Source organism: Enhydra lutris, unplaced genomic scaffold, assembly GCF_002288905.1.
Source record: "Enhydra lutris kenyoni isolate GAN:26980312 unplaced genomic scaffold, ASM228890v2 scaffoldscaffold13, whole genome shotgun sequence".
Taxonomy (NCBI): domain Eukaryota; kingdom Metazoa; phylum Chordata; class Mammalia; order Carnivora; family Mustelidae; genus Enhydra; species Enhydra lutris.
The window spans coordinates 35894770-35913209 of NW_019154097.1; the positions used below are offsets into that span (position 1 = coordinate 35894770).

Here is an 18440-nt window from a genome sequence, read left to right on the forward strand (position 1 = left end):
GTACTACGACAACCAAGAACAGAGACCATGTCTCTGGTCCGAAAGGTGTTTGGGGCTAAGTTATACTTTTAGCCACTCAAGTTTAAAGACAACACCATCGAAAAATTTTTTAAAAAGTTTCTTCTAAACCTGCACAAATAACGTAATACAGGTAAGTTAGGGAGTTACGATTCACGTAAGAGATTTTCTTTGCCAGCCCATTTATATATTTAAAATAAATTACTGACAATGGCTTTTGTGATTTAAATAAAAGTTTGGCAACAGAGATTCCATAATCATTAGTAAATACCTGGACGCTTCTATCCCAAAATTTTACCTTGAGACAGCAAAGGCAGACTACAGAATAAAGGGGTCTGGGAATCAGATGAAGTACGAATCTTCTTGGTCGCCTACACCTGGTGGCTAGGGGGCAGGTCCCTGACCTTTCAGGAGTGTGAGTTCCCTCTTTGGTGAAACAAGGCAAAGACGCGGGGTTACCGGAGACTCTGGCAGTGAGGGAGCTCCCGTGACGGCCAACCCACGTGCTTCTGACCCTCCCACAGACTGGGCTTTTGATCTTCACAACAGCACTGAGGGAGATACTGTCATCAAGCTAATTTTACAGATCAGGAAATGGGAATAAGTTGCCCAAGGTCACAAGCAAAAAAAGGGAAGAAGCAGGACTTGAACCCAGGTAATCTGGCCCCAGAGCTCATGGTTTTAAGGCCACGCTACGCTGCCTCTCCACCCCCACCACGCCCGCCCCGTCTGATGAGAGGAGGGACACTTCCACGCTTCAGAAGCGCCCAGTATTAGGTTAAATATACGGGACCTCTAGAACTTTCACTGTATGCTTTCTCTGTCCTCATATCTGCCTCAAAATAATCAAAATAATTCGCCTTCTGTTTGTATCCTCAAACTAGTTTACAACGAAAAAAACCCCAACTTAATAGGCATTATCCTTCAGCAAGTCAAGCTGTGAGTGGAATGCACAAACCAAATAAGGCCATCTCAGCAGCTGTGGGCCAGGAAACACAGTAGTTAAAAGTCATCTCTACCCAAACCTAAACAAAAATGGGACCAAAATCCTACCCAGGCCCCTACCTTCTCCCCTCAAACACATTCAAAAATTACAATACTGACTTCAAAGATAATTAAGCAACTGATTTAACTGGAAAGGTCTTGTTGCTTCATTTTCTTCGGCGGGGACTTGCAGGCCACTGGAAATACAATGGCAAACAGGCAGACGTGTCCCTGTCCCCAAGCCGAGCGCTCAGAACTTCCAGCTGCACAGGAGTCATGCCGTGACGAGGGCTTCAGTGCGGGCTGCGGAAGGACACAGCAGCGGACCCTTGGGGACTTAAAGACTCTCCCGAGTATGTGGCTCTAAAGATGTGAACAAATAAAACAACAAAGTACGAGCCAAACAAAAGAGGGTGTTGGGGCCCATCCACAGGCTGAGTGAAGGGAGGAAGGCGGGCAGGGTAAGCACAGTGCTTCGAGCCGGCCAGGCGCCAGGGCCCAGGGGTCAGACTCAGACTCAGACCGTCACCAACTACACTACGGGATATGTCTTAATCCTGAGCATGGCAATCATAACTCATTTTAAGCAGGAGACTTATGTGATCAAACTTGCATTTTTAAAGGTCATTCTGAGGGCGCCTAGGTGGCTCAGTTGGTTGAGCGACTGCCTTGGGCTCAGGTCTTAATCCTGGACTTCCAGGATCGAGTCCCGCATCGGGCTCCCAGCTCATTGGGGAGTCTGCTTCCCCCTCTGACCTTCTCCTCTCTCATGCTCTCTCTCACTCATTCTCTCTCAAATAAATAAAATCTTTTAAAAAAAAAAATGAATAAATAAATAAATAAAGGTCATTCTGACACAGTGCGGAGAAAGACATGAGGTGGTGAGACAGGGAAGCCAGTTAGGGGACTACTGCAAACGACCCAGCCACAGCAGATGGCCCTGAGTAGGGTGGGGGCACTCCCTCATTCACTCAGCAGCACACACTCGCTAAGCAAGTATATGGCTCCATTCTAAGTGCCAAAGACCACTGTGTGAGCGCAGGGCCGGACTTGGGAGGGGGATAAGGTCAGGGGGATAAGGGGAGGGTTGGGGGGGGGGCAGTGAAATCCCCAGACGGCAGAGAGGTTGCCTGGTTCAACTTCGGATTTCCTTACTCCACCCTGGAGCCTGGCACTCCCAGCTGTCCACGGGGCATCAGCTCTCCACGTGTCACCCCTGGCCAGGTTGGCCTGTTACCCACAGAGTGGGAGGAGGAGACGGGAGGTGCGGTGGTTGGGGACTGCCCACCAGCCCACACCAGGCACAGGGACTGTCAATGTTCCGTCAGGAACAAAAGCAAACTGGAGGCTTCCGAGAGGCCTTCCCCATTTTGTGACTCATCAGAATAAAAGCAACTCCCCCGAGACACCCTCTGCTAACCAAAAGCTTTGAAAACCTTCCTCGAAAACAATCCATGCCCAATGCTACGGCACAGAGAAGGACAACGAACGCTTCACTGTTTGGAGGAAGTCTCAACAGGAAAAACAACGTTCCCCACAAGACATCTTGCTGGGAAATTACCACATCCTGGGTTTGTAAGCAGAGGTCCCCAACTACAGCATTTTGGCCAAGAATCCCAATGAATTGCCAGCAGAATAATGTGGTTACGCCACCGGAGCTACTGTGAAAACGCATTAAAATCTCAACATTTGAGCTCATCCAGGCAATTAAAATTAACACGGACTACTCTGTTTTAGACTGGGAAAACTAGGAATAGGAGAAAGTTGGCCTCCATAATCCTCTGTGGTTTCTTTTAACACTTTAAAGGCATGCAGGGCTAGCGAGCCTCTTTGCTACCCACACCAAGCCCGAGGCTGACCTAGACAAGCAGGAATGTCTCTGCTGGTGCGAGTTCCGTGTTTAGGGGTGGAGGGCACGGTGGACGGGAACACACGGCGATCAAAGGACAACTAACACCCAGTGAATGCCTCCTCCATGCTGGTCCTGGGCTAAGTGCATTCACCGCCCCCACCCCACCCCTCCACCCCCCACCCCCCCTCTACCCCCGGCAATAAAGTGCCTTCAGACTCATTTTGCCCGCGAGGAAGGAGAAACGTGGAGAGGAGCTATGACATACAGAGACTACTGCAGTGATTTTAACAGGAAAAGTCCCTTCTACCAAGTCACTGAACAAAACTTCAACAGTTCCTTAATCGTCTTCTGCTCATTAGGATGAAGTCCAGAATTTGGTCTATCTTGAAACTCAGAAGATTCTAATTCTCATCACAGAAACCGTGGATGATGCAGGATTTGGAATCGATGCACTCAACTCCAGGAAGCACACTGAATTACAAAGTATGCCACTGAATGGTGAGACGGAGAACTAACTGGACAAGCAGGTGGGCGGTCAGGCGATCAGAGAGCGCAGCGCGCTCAGCGGGCCCTGCTCGCCCCCGGGTGAGGTGCTGAAGCCAGTGATCAGGCCAACTGTCACCCATGGGCAAAATCGTCCCTCAGGGCTTCAGGAATTTAAATGAAACTTAAACCCAGGTGCAAATGCAGGGAGTGAGAGTCACTAACACACATCACAACACAGAGAAAACTCTCTTACACAGCAACAGACCGACTGCACCAGGTCTGAGGTCAACAGCCTGAAAAAAGTTGGTATCTGAAGCCGACTGAGCGACAGTTTTTCTCCTCTGGACACCAACTGAGGATACATAGTTAGTGTCCTCTTTTTTTTTTTTTTTTTAATTTTTATTTATTTATTTGACAGACAGAGATCACAAGTAGGCAGAGAGGCAGACAGAGAGAGGGGAAGGGAAGCAGGCTCCCTGCTGAGCAGAGAGCCCGATGTGGGGCTCGATCCCAGGACCCTGAGATCATGACCTGAGCCAAAGGCAGAGGCTTAACCCACTGAGCCACCCAGGCGCCCCAGTTAGTGTCCTCTTAAAATCGATGAGAACCCCTTAAAGCAAACACAGCCTTAGAACAGACCAGGATAAGGACAAACAGGTGACATGCCAAGGGCAAATACGCCAGAAAACTGTGCATTACTAGCAAGAAATTTGCATTTGCATTAAGCATATGACAGAATTAAAATGCACCAAGCTATGAAAACAGGATGATATTTAAGATATCAAGACTCCAAGACACACTTTCCTCTACGTTCAGATGCTGTTCTAGATCAGTTACAGATGCCCGTGCAGTCACCCAGCACACCATAAGTTCTGCTCCTTCCTGATGGTAAAGACTGGTAAATGAGACATGTAAAGGCCACTAATTAAGGGGGGTGGGGGGAAGACCACCATTAACACTGCTATCCTAAAACCAGGTGCTTTGGGCATTTAACTCCTCTGATCAAGTTAGAGATTTGGATATAAGCTAAGCTCCAAGGAGATGGAAATTGATCAGTTTCATTTGCTGTGTCCCTAACAGTGCCTAGAACTGAGTAGGTGCTCAGTAAGCAGGCACGGAATGGATGGCTTTGACACCTCCTAGCAAAGAGCACACTGCCCAAAGGCACAGCTTGGGAACTAGTAAGACGGAGCCTTTTATAACAAGTCCAACCATTCTGAAGGCACACATGCTCTTGAAGTCTGCAGACCCCTCCCCCTTCAAAATCTGCCCTGTGCAGTCATCAGGACAGAGCCGAGCCTAGAATGCTTAGTGGTAGCAACTACTAACAAGTGATCGATAATCATCAAAGAAGCCACTGTTATTTTCACTGAAGATAACTAGGGTACGCCGTAACTCCCAACCCTAAAACAGGTGGACACACACTAACGGGGAAAAGAAAAGCCACTGGCATTTCCTGAACCCGTGGAGGGCAATTCCTGTTGAAAAGGGGGAAAACAGTGACGACTGGCACCTGTCTTTACACAACCATACTTGCACAGACATCCCCAGCCGGCAAGGGCAGTAAGGGGCACCGAGGCAGTCCCGCTCTCTTCATGCTGTGCCCAGCAAAGATGCCGCTTAGTTACTAAGATCCCAACTCACCGGCTCCTAAGCTTGAAGCGGACAAAGGTGCCTGCATCTCAGAATCTCAGGGTCTGGGGCTGCTTTCCGCAGGGCAGTCAAGGCAATCCCTCAGAGCCAAGTCCATGGCCAGGCTGGGCCCTGCGCAGCCTCACTCTGCACACAGACTGCTGCTATCTTCAATCACACCTGTGCCCGTGGTTCCCTTCCAGGTGTCATGAGGACTGACTGCTGCTCCTGCTCCACAGCGTGTCAGCGGCCACAAAACCACAGATAAAAGGTAGTATTTTAATGGCCCTTAATAGCGGAAGGAACCTCTCTGGTACTCTGGACATTCGGCTGACATTCCTTTTCTAAGCTGTCAATACCTTGGGTCCCAATTAGAGGGCTGGCAGGACAGCCTTGGAGACCTCTTCAAAATGAGGGGCAAAAAAGATCTACCAGATCACTGAGGTCCCTTTGAGATCGAACACTCAGTCAAAGGAGATACAATCCCTAGAGTCTGTTCTGGAACACAGCAGGGTGGGGCGGGGGAGGGAGGGAAGATTCCATTACGAGGTGCCTACGATGTGCCAGACACCGGGTATTCAAAGATGACGCCACAGCCCCAACCTCGCAGACACGGGGACAGACCTGGACAGCAAGAGCTGTGGCCTGGTGTGATGGGGCAGCCGCCGAGAGGCCGGGGGCAAAACCAGACAAGATCAGCTCTGCCTGGTTATTCCAGAGAATTCCCTGAAGCAACTCTTTATCGGGCTACAGGAGGAAGTGGTAGAAAATGCGCTCCAGAAGGTGCCAGGGGCTCGAGGCAGAGGGGACGGCGAGCAGCAGGCTCGCAGGGCAGCCAAGATGAAGTCGGAGGTTTGAAAAAGAGCCTCCAAGTGACAGGGTCGTGGTAAGTTCGCCGGCGCAACGGAGGGAGGGAAGAAGTTCCCGCCACGCCAGAGCTGACCAGATGAGTAGACTGTCCCCGGTGAAGGGAGGGTATTCGGGAGTTCTAGTCACTTTGTCAAGTCAGCAAGGAGCAGCAGAAGGCGGAGCCCAGGGACAAACCCAGGAGACTGTATGAGCTGGAGCCTCCCGAAACAAGTCAGTACTGCAGCAAAATCAGGCCAAATGGAGGGGAATGCGGGCGGTGGCGGCCCGAGGGCCACAGGCCAGATAGACCTGCAGCTCCCCTCCATCAGGGACTCCTGGCCCCAGGCCGGAGATTCCTCAGAGGGGGCCTGGCAGCCAGGAAACTCAGGGGATAGCCGCTGGCATTCGCTCCCATCCCTCCCCTACAACAACAATCTGGAAAAGTCGAACAGAATCAAGTAGAAGGAAAATACATAGTCTAAGAAGGAAAGGAGGAAGAGACTGAGGCTTCAATTGACCCATTCAAATATGGTTTTACGACACCTTTAGAAACAACTACTGGCAATAACTACTGTTTATTAAACACCACTCTGTACCCTACCCTGAACTACAAACTGTATACACGTTTTGGAGACACTCAGATCACACCAAGATCGGTATTATGCCCATTTACAGTCCAGCAGATGGAGACTCAAAGTCTAAATCCTAGTATAGGACCAGGCTTAATCCTGTGGGGTCATAAAGAGCCAGAGTGGGAGAAAAGCACTAAGAGGTGTAAACACTGGGACCTAATCTGGGTACAACTCAGAAGACCTCCAAGGGGAGGTAACAACTCAGCTGAGACCAAGATGAGCAAGAGCTTTCCAAAGGAAGAAAGGAGAAGGACGAACAACAGGTGCGAAAGCCCTGAGATGAAAAGATCATGGCCCCACCGGGGTCTGCGATTCACTCTGTAACCGGGAACTGGCAGAGTGGCCGGAAAGGAAGCTGAACACTGGAGTTTCTGTGACGAAATGACCCGTCTACAGACCGCTTTAAGGTACTCAGCTCCCACCACTGAAACAAGACTGTACCTACTTTTGCGTCTATTTGAAATTTTCCATAATCCAAAGTTCTGGGTTCTTTTTTTCCCAGAAGGAAGGGAGTGAGGACGGGAGCTCGGGAAATAGGCTGGTGCTGGATCACGAAGTCCTACACCCGGACTGTTGACAGTAAACAGGTAACGTGCCAGGCTCTGTGAAATACCCAAGAGCAGGATTCGCGTACTCCTACGGCTGCCCTAGGACACAGGACTGTGCGTGCTGCTTACAGATCAGGAAACTGAGGCTAAGGCATCCGGCCAAAGGGCTGCCTGCTTCTGGACTCAGGCCCCAGAGCCTGATGCCTAGAATGCGTCCACATGCCAGCTGGGGAGTTGGCACTCACCCTGAGAGAGATGGAAGAAACCACCGAGGGGCAACCAATCAGATGTCTACGTTCTCAAGATCCCCGGGGAGCTGTAGAGAGGAAAATAGATTCAAAGGGGCAGGAACTGGCAGGAAGTCAGCGGGAAGGTTCCAGCACTGTCCCAAGCAATCATGGGGGCCTGGGCTCAGGCAAGAGCAGTCAACATGGGGAGGAGAGGGTAAGAGGTTTTCAAGAGGTAGAATCAATACATCTTGGTCAGCAGGTGTGAGGGTCTGGGCACCCAGCTGGGGCCCAGAGCAAGGAGCAGGATTTTAGTTCCGGACTCCAGCCTCATAGACCCCCGAGTCCCTGAGTGCAGACACTGGGCAGGCACTTTGCTACGTCGGTCTGAGCTCAGGAGAGAGACCTAGGCTGGCAGTGCAGCGAGGTGGCATCGATGTGTGGCTGCCATGTGAAGCCGCAGAAAAGATGAGGTGGCCCAGAGAAGGCTCAGACAGCGGGGGCGAAGCGCAGTTATCTAGCAGCTCAGCCCTGGCTCACACCGCCATGAAGAAGGGCAGACATGAAAATGGGGAGGTGTGACATCAGATTCTTTCCGTTCTTGTAATGATATGCTTCCATCCCCCCATCGACGTGCACCTCGCTGCGAAGGAAAAATGATATGGGACAATTTGCTTTCTCCTAAACATTCCTGGGACAGAAGAGAAAGCGCCCTTTTCGGGCTCTGGTTACAATCCACAGAAGGCTTTGGACAAACCGCACCAACCTTATCAGCCCAGAAAAGACTAATGTAAGCTGGCCGAGAAGGGACCCCAGATGAGCGCCCCCAAACAGAGTGCCTCCTGGGGGCAGGCGTGACACACAGCCAGTAGCCTCTGCAGCCTCCCAGGGCAGCTTCTAGAGAGATGGCCTGTTCCTTTAGAGAAAAAAATGAGAGAATCACAAATCTGATTCCAGGCAACAATAAAGTGGCAATTTTCGGAAACCACAACTAGTAAGCGGAACATAAAGATGTGGAACTGGGCCAAAGCCTTGGGATAGAAACCGTTTAGAATTACAGGGGCATCACTTGATTTTCATTAACATTTACGCTTGGTGTGTTACAAGGGGCCACTCCTGTCTAGAGAACCTCTGGAAGGTAATTTTCCACGCGGCCTCCAGGCTGCCACTCTGCTCTGGCATATCCTGAGATGCATACACAATAGTCGTGCTGAAGAAATGTTACCGGACAAGCACTGCTCTTTTCCACTGCCCAGGTTATGCTTTCATTTCCAAAACCATGGAAACGCACAAGTGACTCCACGGTCTCTCCAAGCTACAGCTAAAAAAGACCCGAGAGATCATCCCACCCAAGACTTCACCTACCAGTGAGGAAGCCAGAACCCAGAAAGGAGTGAAGCCGCTGGCCTAAGGTCACAGAGCAGGTCCCACAGCGAGCCAGTAGACAGCGACAGCCAGAACCGAATACTGGTCTCTCAAAACCTCGGTCCCATGCTGCCACAACTACACACTGCCTTTCGAACACTTTACCAAAAATACGAAAAGGAGTAGGACTAGCGAACACAGTGGATGCCCGCTACACACTGGGCACTGTTCTAGGTGCTGCGCAGGGGGTGGGGGACACATAAGCCCATCAATCCTCACCACAGCCCCGACACAGAAGTTGTCATGAACCACTCCGACTGATGAGAAGGCTAAGACAGAGACAGGCTCTGTAACTTGCCCCAAATCATAAAGCTGAGCGGAGGGCTGGGGATTCAAACCCAAGAGTCTAAGCCCAGAGCCCAGCTAGTAACAAGCACCCAACTGACAAAAGTGGATAGAATCCAGATGTTTCTTTTCCTACCGGCCTTTGCGTGCAAGCATTTTTCTAAAGAAACAACACAAGAAACCCCTGACTAGGCCACAAGAGTTTCCCTACCAGGTAAGAGGACTACGGACCCATAGGAAGGCGGAGCTCTGGGAACACGGCCTTATGGAGCGCCCACATGGGAAGGCTCCTCCCCGCTCTGGACAAACGGGCTGCCCTGAGCTATACACCGCCCTTCTCACCGCCCTCCCTGCAGTCCCCTCACGCCTCCTTGTGCTCCTCCCCAGGACCCTCACCCTGCCTTTGCTGCCCCTCAACTCTCACATGCCATCCTACCCTTCCAAAAGCCAGGACTCCACGCCAAGAGGTCAGTGACCCTCCTCCCCGTCCCTCACCCAAGCTCCAGGCTCTGTGAGGAAAGACCCCTCCCACTCGTTCATACGAATGTGCGACCGTTGACACCTACACTTGGGCTTCCCCAGGGCGCGAAAGGTGCTGACTACCTAAAAGAATCTCAGATTTTGGGGCGCCTGGGTGGCACAGCGGGTTAAGCCTCTGCCTTCGGCTCAGGTCATGGTCTCAGGGTCCTGGGATCAAGCCCCGCATCGGGCTCTCTGCTCAGCGGGGAGCCTGCTTCCCCCTCTCTCTCTGCCTGCCTCTCTGCCTACTTGTGATCTTTCTCTCTGTGTCAAATAAATAAAATCTTAAAAAAAAAAAGAATCTCTGATTTGCAGAATTTCAGAAGAATATACCAAAATCAAGTCTGGGAAACTGCATCATCGAGCAGAAATCCTTGAAAGATAGTCCAGCACTGCCTGAAGGTCTGTCTGTCTCTGTTTGTGAAGCTAAGACCAGCCCCTAGAGACCGGTCATTAACTCTGTGCCAGGAAAGTGTTCATTTGTATTACCTTATTAGCCTCACGATATCTTTCTGCGGTGGGCACAATGGCCATTCCCATTTCAGTGAAGAGAAAACAGAGGCCCAGAGGTGAGCCTCACCACTGTCAGAGAGCAGAGCCAGGACCTGAACCGGGGCAGTCCAGCTCTAGAGCCCACGCTCTTAACTGCTGAGCAATACTGCCGCTCCGTAAATAAACACACACATCCACTATTACCACGCCTGGGAATCACAACCACCACTGACAGGACACGCACTGTATGTGAGGTATCCAAAGGCATTTTATGTGCATTGCTTCACGTTGTCTTCAACACTATGATACAAACACTAGAGTTATCCCCATTTCACGAGGAGGAAACTGAGGTCTTAAAAGAGTTTCTTTCTCACCTGCTTAAGGCACAGAGTAAGTGCAGCGCTGCATCAGAGCTCCGGCAGCCTGAGTCCAGGACTTAGATGGAAGCCCAAACATTTCTCGCTGTCCTCTCCTTTACCTCTGATTCCAACAGTATCTAAAAATCCAGGAGATTGGTTTTGTTCTGTTGTCTTTTTCTGTTTGTGTTACTCTTTGCTCTTCTCATAATGGCTCCCACAGTACTGAGGTTTGGGAGTGGAGAGGAAGGAAAAGGGTGTAGGGTTCCGGTCTAACCAGGGCAGAAAGTCCTAGAGTCAAGCTCGCTGTGGAAGCCCATTCTGAACAAGCAGGGGCTGTGAAGGTGAGATATGGTAAAAGAGCAGCCCTGGGAATGACGCCCCTGCAAAAAATAAGGACCATCCCAAACCACGTCTGGTCCTAGCTCATGATGATGAAAGTCTGGGGGGCATTTAAGTGATTGTCTCTCCTCATGATTTGCTTAATGAATCTGTAGCCCCCAAATGTGTATCAGAGAGAAGAACAGGGCAGGAGTGGGTCTGGTGGGAAGGAAAACGCTAGGAGCAGAAATCAGGGACTGACAATACAGAGGGGACAATACAGAGGGGATAACCCCTGCGAGGCTGATGGGGTCGACGCTCCTCTTCCCAGTTTTCTCCATACTGCCAAAACGACAGCTGCCACACAGCACCTGACAGCAGGTGCTGTAGCTCAAATTAGCCTGACTCAGTCGACTCCAGAAGGCTTCTATCAAGTCCCATCCCCTCCTATGCGCTGGCTGTCAACCCGGCTCTCTTAGAAAGGGCACATGGGTGACAAGCATCGTAGATAAAACTGCTAACCTCAGCCCTCAAGAAGCTTATCATCAGTTCACCAACCGACCTCACCCTGTCCTTCCCAATTACCCTCCTGGAATCCACCCCTGGCCTCCGTCGCAGGATCTCAGAACCGTCTCTCATCTCCAAAGAGCCAACTGAATTTCTCAGTAATGGCCGAAAATGGAAATGTCCTTATCATGCTTCACTAAAAACACAAGCAAGCAAACCACAAAAGGGGTTGTAAATTAAAAATTCAACAGAAAAAGCTTCCATTTATTCTTCCATTCATTCATTGATTTTAACGGAATGCCTACTGTGGACCAGGCGCCTTGCTAGGTGCTGCGGACTCCCAGCAGGGAACAAGACAGACATAGCACCACTCCTCAGGGACATAAAAGAGGACAGGGTCCCTAAAGGAAAAGGCTCCATTTCAAACAACCCCATCCCTGTTAGCTCCAAGACGCAGGAACATAAGGGGCACCTTCGAGGACGGGTCTGAGCGAGATGACGGTCACAGTAACTTAAGGCCACCTAACTAAAGTCTGGGAAGAACAGTGGGGGAGGTGTACTGGAGGAAATGCCTTCACGCTTGCCAACTGAATGTTCTCGGGCAGAAAGCAGCTCTTTCTCTAATAAAACTGAAAAATGAAGCCTGTAAAAAAAAAATCAGAGGCGGCAGGGGCACCTTCCTCTGGGCCCAATTCCCAGCCCCCCAAGAAAGGGACACTTTGGGGTCTTTTCTGCTTCAGAGGTCACTGGACAAGGCTGTAGTCTCAGCCGGCTGTTCGGGCAAATGCACCAGCAGCCTCTGCCACAAACAAGTGAAAAAGTCAGAAAGAGATAAGAGCCTGTGACAGGACACTGAAAACCTTCAGCAGGGGATCTTCGGAAAAAATTCAGCCTAGCCCTTGGTGTTGCAGAACACAAGAAGCCAAAGAAGGTCCGCACGGACTGTCCCACAGCAAAGGTCAGCGATGATACCAATTATTTCTGCCCTCGTCAAGAGAGCTTGTCATGCCTCTACAGAACGATTATCTATAGGTGCGTAATAGTCAAAAGCTAAATTCTTCCCCCAAATCAGCGCGGAGAAAGTGCTGCTCTCAGCAATTTGCCATCATTTCATTACATTAGATTAATTTTTAAATGTGTTAACCTAACAATTATGCCAACTACCATGTAATTAATATTCCGACTGACTTTACAAAAATTACAAAATCCCCTAAAGAAAATAATTAGCCATTAAGCATGAACGAGACTTTTCTATGGCCAACAGCACATAAAACAGAAAGTTCATCACACAATGGGTGGTATCAAAGCTTTCCCACACTTCCTTCAATTCTTAGCCGACAGTGCGTAAAGCTGACATTGGCAAGTCACCCCAAACTTCACGTAACATATTAATGCACTTACTGGTTTAAACTCTTTGAGGGTAAAATGATGAATGATGAAAGCTTTAGCAATTAAAAAGCTCTTTTCATTTGTAAGAGAGGCAAAATAAACACATCTAATTGCTTGCTGCTTCCATATCCCCAGCTGGAAATTAGATACTGGCTTATTTCTTGGGGCTACGTCTTGAGTTTATTAAAGAAGTGTACATAAGGCATCCTCATCATTGTTTCCCTCTTTCCTTTCAAGGTTTTTATGTATTCTTGCAATCGACCTTAAATCCTTTCTAGAGTAAGGTAGGGTATAAATAAGTCATAGTCAAACAGGACATTATCTATCATAATGGAAATAAAAAACATGTTTTCCCCGCAGCCCATCTTTGAATAATTGGCAGGGGCCTCCTAGCCCCAGAACAGAGCTGCGAGCCCCTGCATGACCTCAGCAGGAAGGAATGCAGAAAGTGATTAGTGGTGTCTGCCCTGGACAAGAGCAATAGTTTGGGGGCCCACGTACCACACACTTGTCATCTCCATCTTTCAATAAACCATTACAAATTAGCAAAATGCATACGGATTCATGAATAAAAGATAACGCACGAATTGCTTCCAGGATGAATGTGGAAGGGAAAAAAATGTTTTCTATAGTCAAAAACCTTAAGCCAAAATGGATTAAAGCATCAAGTCTGGAGGAGAGAACACTGAGCTAAGTCAGGAAATGCAAATTCTAGTCTAACTGTGAAGCCACGGGCAGGTCAGTTCACCGGGCCTCAGTCTGCTCCGCTATGAAAGAAGGCCTAAACTAAACATCCCTTAATCATTCTCTGTGTTTCTACTGATCAGGGGTACAAGCAGCCCCCAAAACCCCCTCTGCCGGGCCACTAGGGAGCTGATGAACAAGCAGCTACTGTGCAGGAGGAGCTCCCAGGCCAGGGACGTGACGTAAACCCCACCCACTCCCCCAACCCCAGAGCTTTCACACTGCTCTTACAGGACTTACAAACTACTTAATCTGCAGCATCTCCAGGACAAGAAGTTCCACAGAACACACTATTTCTTTTCCTTAATACAACCTCTTTTTCACCTTAGAGCAAGGGTAAGAGTCAGGAGCAGGAAACTGGATTTTAATACACTAACTATTAAATTCGGCGAACAAGTAAACTACCTTCATTCAACCTGAAACCAGTCACTTCCACTAGGAGTCCCGGGTCACTCATGGCTTCTCAGTTGGCCTAAGTCTTTCCTCCACTGAAAAGTCTCCGTAGCTCTAGGCTGTTCCAAAAACAACACCACCCATGTGATACACCAACACAGTTTCTGTGTCCAAACACCAAAAAGCAAGAATCTACCAGGAGTCCAACCAGAAGGAAGTCACACCATGTACCTAATGACCAGATCCCACCCAATCCCTAGGTAAACTCAGCTGAGGACGACTGACAGCGTCCCTGGGAAACAAGGAGGCTCCGACAGGACAGCCTGACAGAGCAGTGCTATCTACGTAGGGCTGGAAGAATCTCTGTGGCAAAGACATAATTTTTATCTGCCCTGAATCCCTGCCTTTAGGAAAGTGCCTCTCCAGCTCCCAGGAGCCCCACTTTCTTGCCTCAGGTGATCCGCATCACCCAATTAGAGGATCCCAGCGCTGGATTCGATGAACTGTTTACTTAGATAGGGGCCACCTACCAAGCAGGCCTAAAATCCTTTTTCAGGGTCTGGCACCACACCAGGAGATCACGTGGTATGAGAGCGATGCAAATTCACAACCGCTGGGCCCTCCTTCCCACCACTTACAGACATCAGGCCAACCCAGGAAAGCAGACCTACAGAGAACAGGAGAGCGACAGATCCCTGTACCAACTGGGCACCCTGATGCTGAAGACCAAACTGGGTTTTCTGCCAATGGAAGCCCAGAGTTTGAGGGACAACCCTTACAGCTGAGTGTCTGTATCAGAGGTTCAATCACCTCTCCCTGCCTCTCAGACTTAGCTTCCAGGGTCCCACTTCAATCCAAAATATACTAAATATCACCGAGAAACTTAAAGATAAAAATCTGCACACCAGAAAAACTCTCAATGCTCATCTCTCATCCAAAACCGGGGGTGGGGGCTGGGCAGGAGGACCACAGAAAAGAGGGAAAAGACAATGGATGACGGGAGGGCCACAGCAATTCAGAACCAGTAACTGTGAGAACAATGGTCTCCAGAGAAGTAGCACAGTCTAATGAAAGAAGTTTCCCAAGTCATTCCAAACATATATTCTAGCTCTTTATCAGCAGGAAAAAAAATACACAACAACTCGCAGCACCCAAACAAAAGGAGCTTGTGAGTAAACAAACTAGCTGTTTCCAGGCTTATGAGCCTAACTGTTAATGGCTATTTTTAGACTAGAGCTTAGTTTTCCTATTACAGCTGTCCCAGGGTCTACGCCACAGGGCTGCTTGCTGAAGGAAACCACGAATAGCAGATTTCACGGAGCAGCTTAGAACAGTCTCCCCCGATGTAGTTAGAGCGGAGAGCAACCGAACAGACGGCGCTCTCACATCTTCCAGGAAGGACAGGGGAAGATAGCACGAGCAACATAAACAGTGTGAGTGGTTGAACATTCGGACCACCAGTCCTTAACCTTCTAGGGGTTATGGACTCCTCTGAATCTGACGAAAGCTAGGAAGGCTTCCCCAGGAAAAACAAAATGCACATACCACAACGTTTTACACAGGAATTCAAGGGGTTCATAAAAGGGGCTCCCTATACCCAGTCTCCAGGTATAGAGTCCTAACCACACTTGATTTAGGACTTTTTAAACAAATTAATTACCTGAGCATCATGACTAATCCCCAAAGACTTCAAAGGACTACAGAATAGCTCATAAAGAAATTATACAACTTCCACCTCTGTAATCGCATCGAGAACAAAATCTGAATTTTGAATCAAGAACGACGACGACAAAAAGAAACAAAAACTTACACCCTCCCCTTCTGCATTTATGAAATGTTAAGAAAACTTGGCTTTTTCTGTATCCACTCCATTTCTGACATGTCTCCCTTACCTTGTTTGACCATTTATACGCTTGCAGGAGTTGACTATAGAGAGGAGTTTTGTCCTGCACAGGATCCAGGCTCAACAGCCCACTGTTATGGAGAGGATGGTTCTCAGATGGCTTGCCTACCAGATTGCTCAGACGTTCCAGCTCACTGAAAAATAAACAGGTAAAGCAATAAACCTGGGTCCAACGAAACTCCAGGGTTTAGCCAACCAGAACAAAGGCTGTTCTTCAAAATGTCCATCAGAAGTCTCTTAAGAAACACTGTGAAAGGTTAAGATCTCCGACAATCAAGAAAACCCTTAAGTGGGAGCTTATCTTATTTTAAAACCGAGCTCTCTGGTGCCGTTCTAAATGAGGAAAAAAGTTAAGAGCACTGGAAGCGGGAAGACTCCTAAAGTCAGGATGTAACAACCCAAATTATTCTCAGGGTGGGGAGGGCGACTTTCTGGAATTTTGAAATGTGGTATAACATCGCTTCTCACAAAGAGTTTCCAGACCCACATACAGATCATTACATTTGGCAGAACAGCAAGTACCTGAATAGATGATGATTATTTATCATCCACATAGGGATAGACTGGTACATGGTACTTCACAGATGGTAAAACTTAACAAAACAAAGAAGAGATAAAACAAACAAACGGAATGGGAAGACACCACGGAGGGGGCTGTGTCAAACAAACATACTTCAGTCTAGTAGGAAAACTCTAGAGAAGCTGGGGAAAGGGAGCCAACAGCAAAAGCACATTCCAGGAGCATGTTCTGTGAGGCCAGTCTCAAACTGTCAACAAAAGACTCTCTAGGAACAGCTTCTCATGCCACACTCATTCTGGAATCTTCAGCCACCTTCTTCTTGGCACTACTGCACAAAGATTTAAAAAGGCGACAGGGTACTATAAACTTTCTAGAAGGGTAGAGGGTTGTGAGATCCTGAACATTACCCAAGGGAGGAAACGGAAGAGAGCAGAGAAGAGCCACTGCATCCCCTCAAGCAGGGAAAAGTATTAACTGGCAGTGCGCCAGAGAACAGCAAGTGAATGTGGGAGTTGAGGAGGGGTGTGTGATTTCCTGGCTTTCCACCAAAAAAGAATAGCAACTACTTAGGGGGAAAAAAAATCAAAAGAGGCACCACCCATCATTTGGTCACCACCTCCTCCATGCTACCTCCGCCTTCCATCTGGTTACTAAGGAGACCAAGTTGGGAGGAGGGGGAATCCATCCATTCCAGAAATTACAGGATGACTATCTTAGCAAATGCCTTTCCCTGCTAAGGTCAGTTCTGAGAAGTAAAAGGCAAAAATCCTGGAACTCCAACCTCCCCGAGAAGGGCTGACTCTCTTAAGGAAGGGAAGACAAGTTTAGAACCTAACCAGCTAAAGAGTTCCTACAACCTGATGGGCATCTCACAAACACCCTCTCACTTATTTCTTCCGGACCACTTAGAAAGTAGAAGTAAAGAAGGTGACTTGTAAGAACGAGAAAGAAATATACAATCCTTAACCCTAAAGGATTGCAAATTAATATGGGGGGGGGGGGCTAAACATAAGTGATCAAACCTGAGATGAGGTCTCTCTAGAGGAGGAAACAGAACAGGGGCGGAGCGGGAGTGGAATTCTGATCGGTTCCGGAGGGGGCAGGGGAGAGGGAAAGAGCAAGTCCTGTTTTATCAAGTTTGGATCTGGAGTAGTGTGAAACTGATGAATTCCAGGTTCAGAGGCGAGGAACTGGTGCTCCAGGGACCAGAAGCACTTGGGTTTGGGGCAGCGCTGGGCTGGTCCTTTTTGGTACTATTCGATCAGACACGCCGGGGCACCGAAGGCCTACAGGTGAGAAACCTGCCAGGCGGAGACGAGAAGTGGAAGTGCACGGGAAGAGCGCGTCTCCTCGTCAGGAACAGAACGACCCCACGGCAGGTGCGGGGCGGCGGGAGACAGCCAGGACTGGGAGGCCAAGAGAAGGGAGACAGGAAAGCGGGGGTGGGAGACGAGGTGTCCCTGAGGAACAGGCACGGGCTTGGAAGGGAGGGGCAGAGAGCAAGCGAGCTAGGAACTGAGAGCGGCCCCTGGCTAGGAAGACTCGCGCGGGGTCGGGGCAGGGTGGGCGCCCGGAGGGTCCCCGACGCCGGCTCCTTCAGCCGGTACCTACTTGAGGTCCCGGTTGACCGAATGCAAGTTGTCCTGGAAGTGCGCAATGAAGGCCTTCTCCCGGCCCTCCAGCGTCTCCTTGTTCCGCATGCCATCCTTCAGGCAGTCGAACACCCTGCTCACGCTGGAGCGCAGCGCCTGGATGGCACTGATGGCCTGGGCAAAGGCCTCCAGGTTCACTCCGACACTTAGCATGTCCGCCATGTTGCCGCCGCCACAGCGGGCTCTCCAAAATCGGCCTCGCTCGCTACAGGCTGCGCTCGCTGATGACGTAGACCCCCCGAAGGCCTCTGGGAAATGTAGTTCTCGCGGGGACGGGCTGCCCAGGGGGTCAGTGCAGACGCAGCCCGAAAGAGGGTTTCCACTCGAGTAAGCGAAGGAGCAGGCGGGAAAGCGATCGCTTAAATTTGGGGAAGTCAGGCTGCATTCTCGGTTTTCTTAATGGTGAGAAGGAACTACAGAAAGTTCCCGCGTTTCCCCAACCTTGAGTTCTTGGAAATACTAGGGAAAAGAATTGCTCAGAGCAGAAAAGTGGCCATGGAGCAATGGATTAAGACCCATTGGATAAAATGAGTCCATACTGTTAGATAAATGAGGGGGAAGGGAGATTTTTTTCCCTACGGCAGAATGCCAGCTGATAGAAGTAGAAGAAATGATAGAATGAAAATTACCATTTGGCAACCATTAGAAGAATAATGGATTCGGGTAGGAGTCAAGGAATGCTGAAACCGGTGGGTGGAAGTGTGAG

At 49.4% G+C, this 18440-nt stretch overlaps 1 protein-coding gene across 2 annotated transcripts in view; it reads right to left on the reverse strand.

Annotated features, from left to right (window-relative positions):
- LOC111145789 (mediator complex subunit 27) overlaps window positions 1–17944 on the reverse strand; it is a 193784-nt gene extending 175840 nt beyond the window's left edge. Inside the window, exons 1-2 of one of the 2 annotated variants that reach the window (XM_022501001.1) lie at window positions 17694–17944; window positions 15552–15696 (exon numbers count right to left, since the gene is read on the reverse strand). In XM_022501001.1, the coding sequence (XP_022356709.1) occupies window positions 15552–15696; window positions 17694–17896 (348 nt within the window). In that variant the 5' untranslated portion in view covers window positions 17897–17944. The remainder of the gene's footprint in view (window positions 1–15551; window positions 15697–17693) is intronic. The other variant, XM_022501003.1, reaches the window with a different exon arrangement.
- Between the last annotated feature and the right edge of the window lie 496 nt (window positions 17945–18440).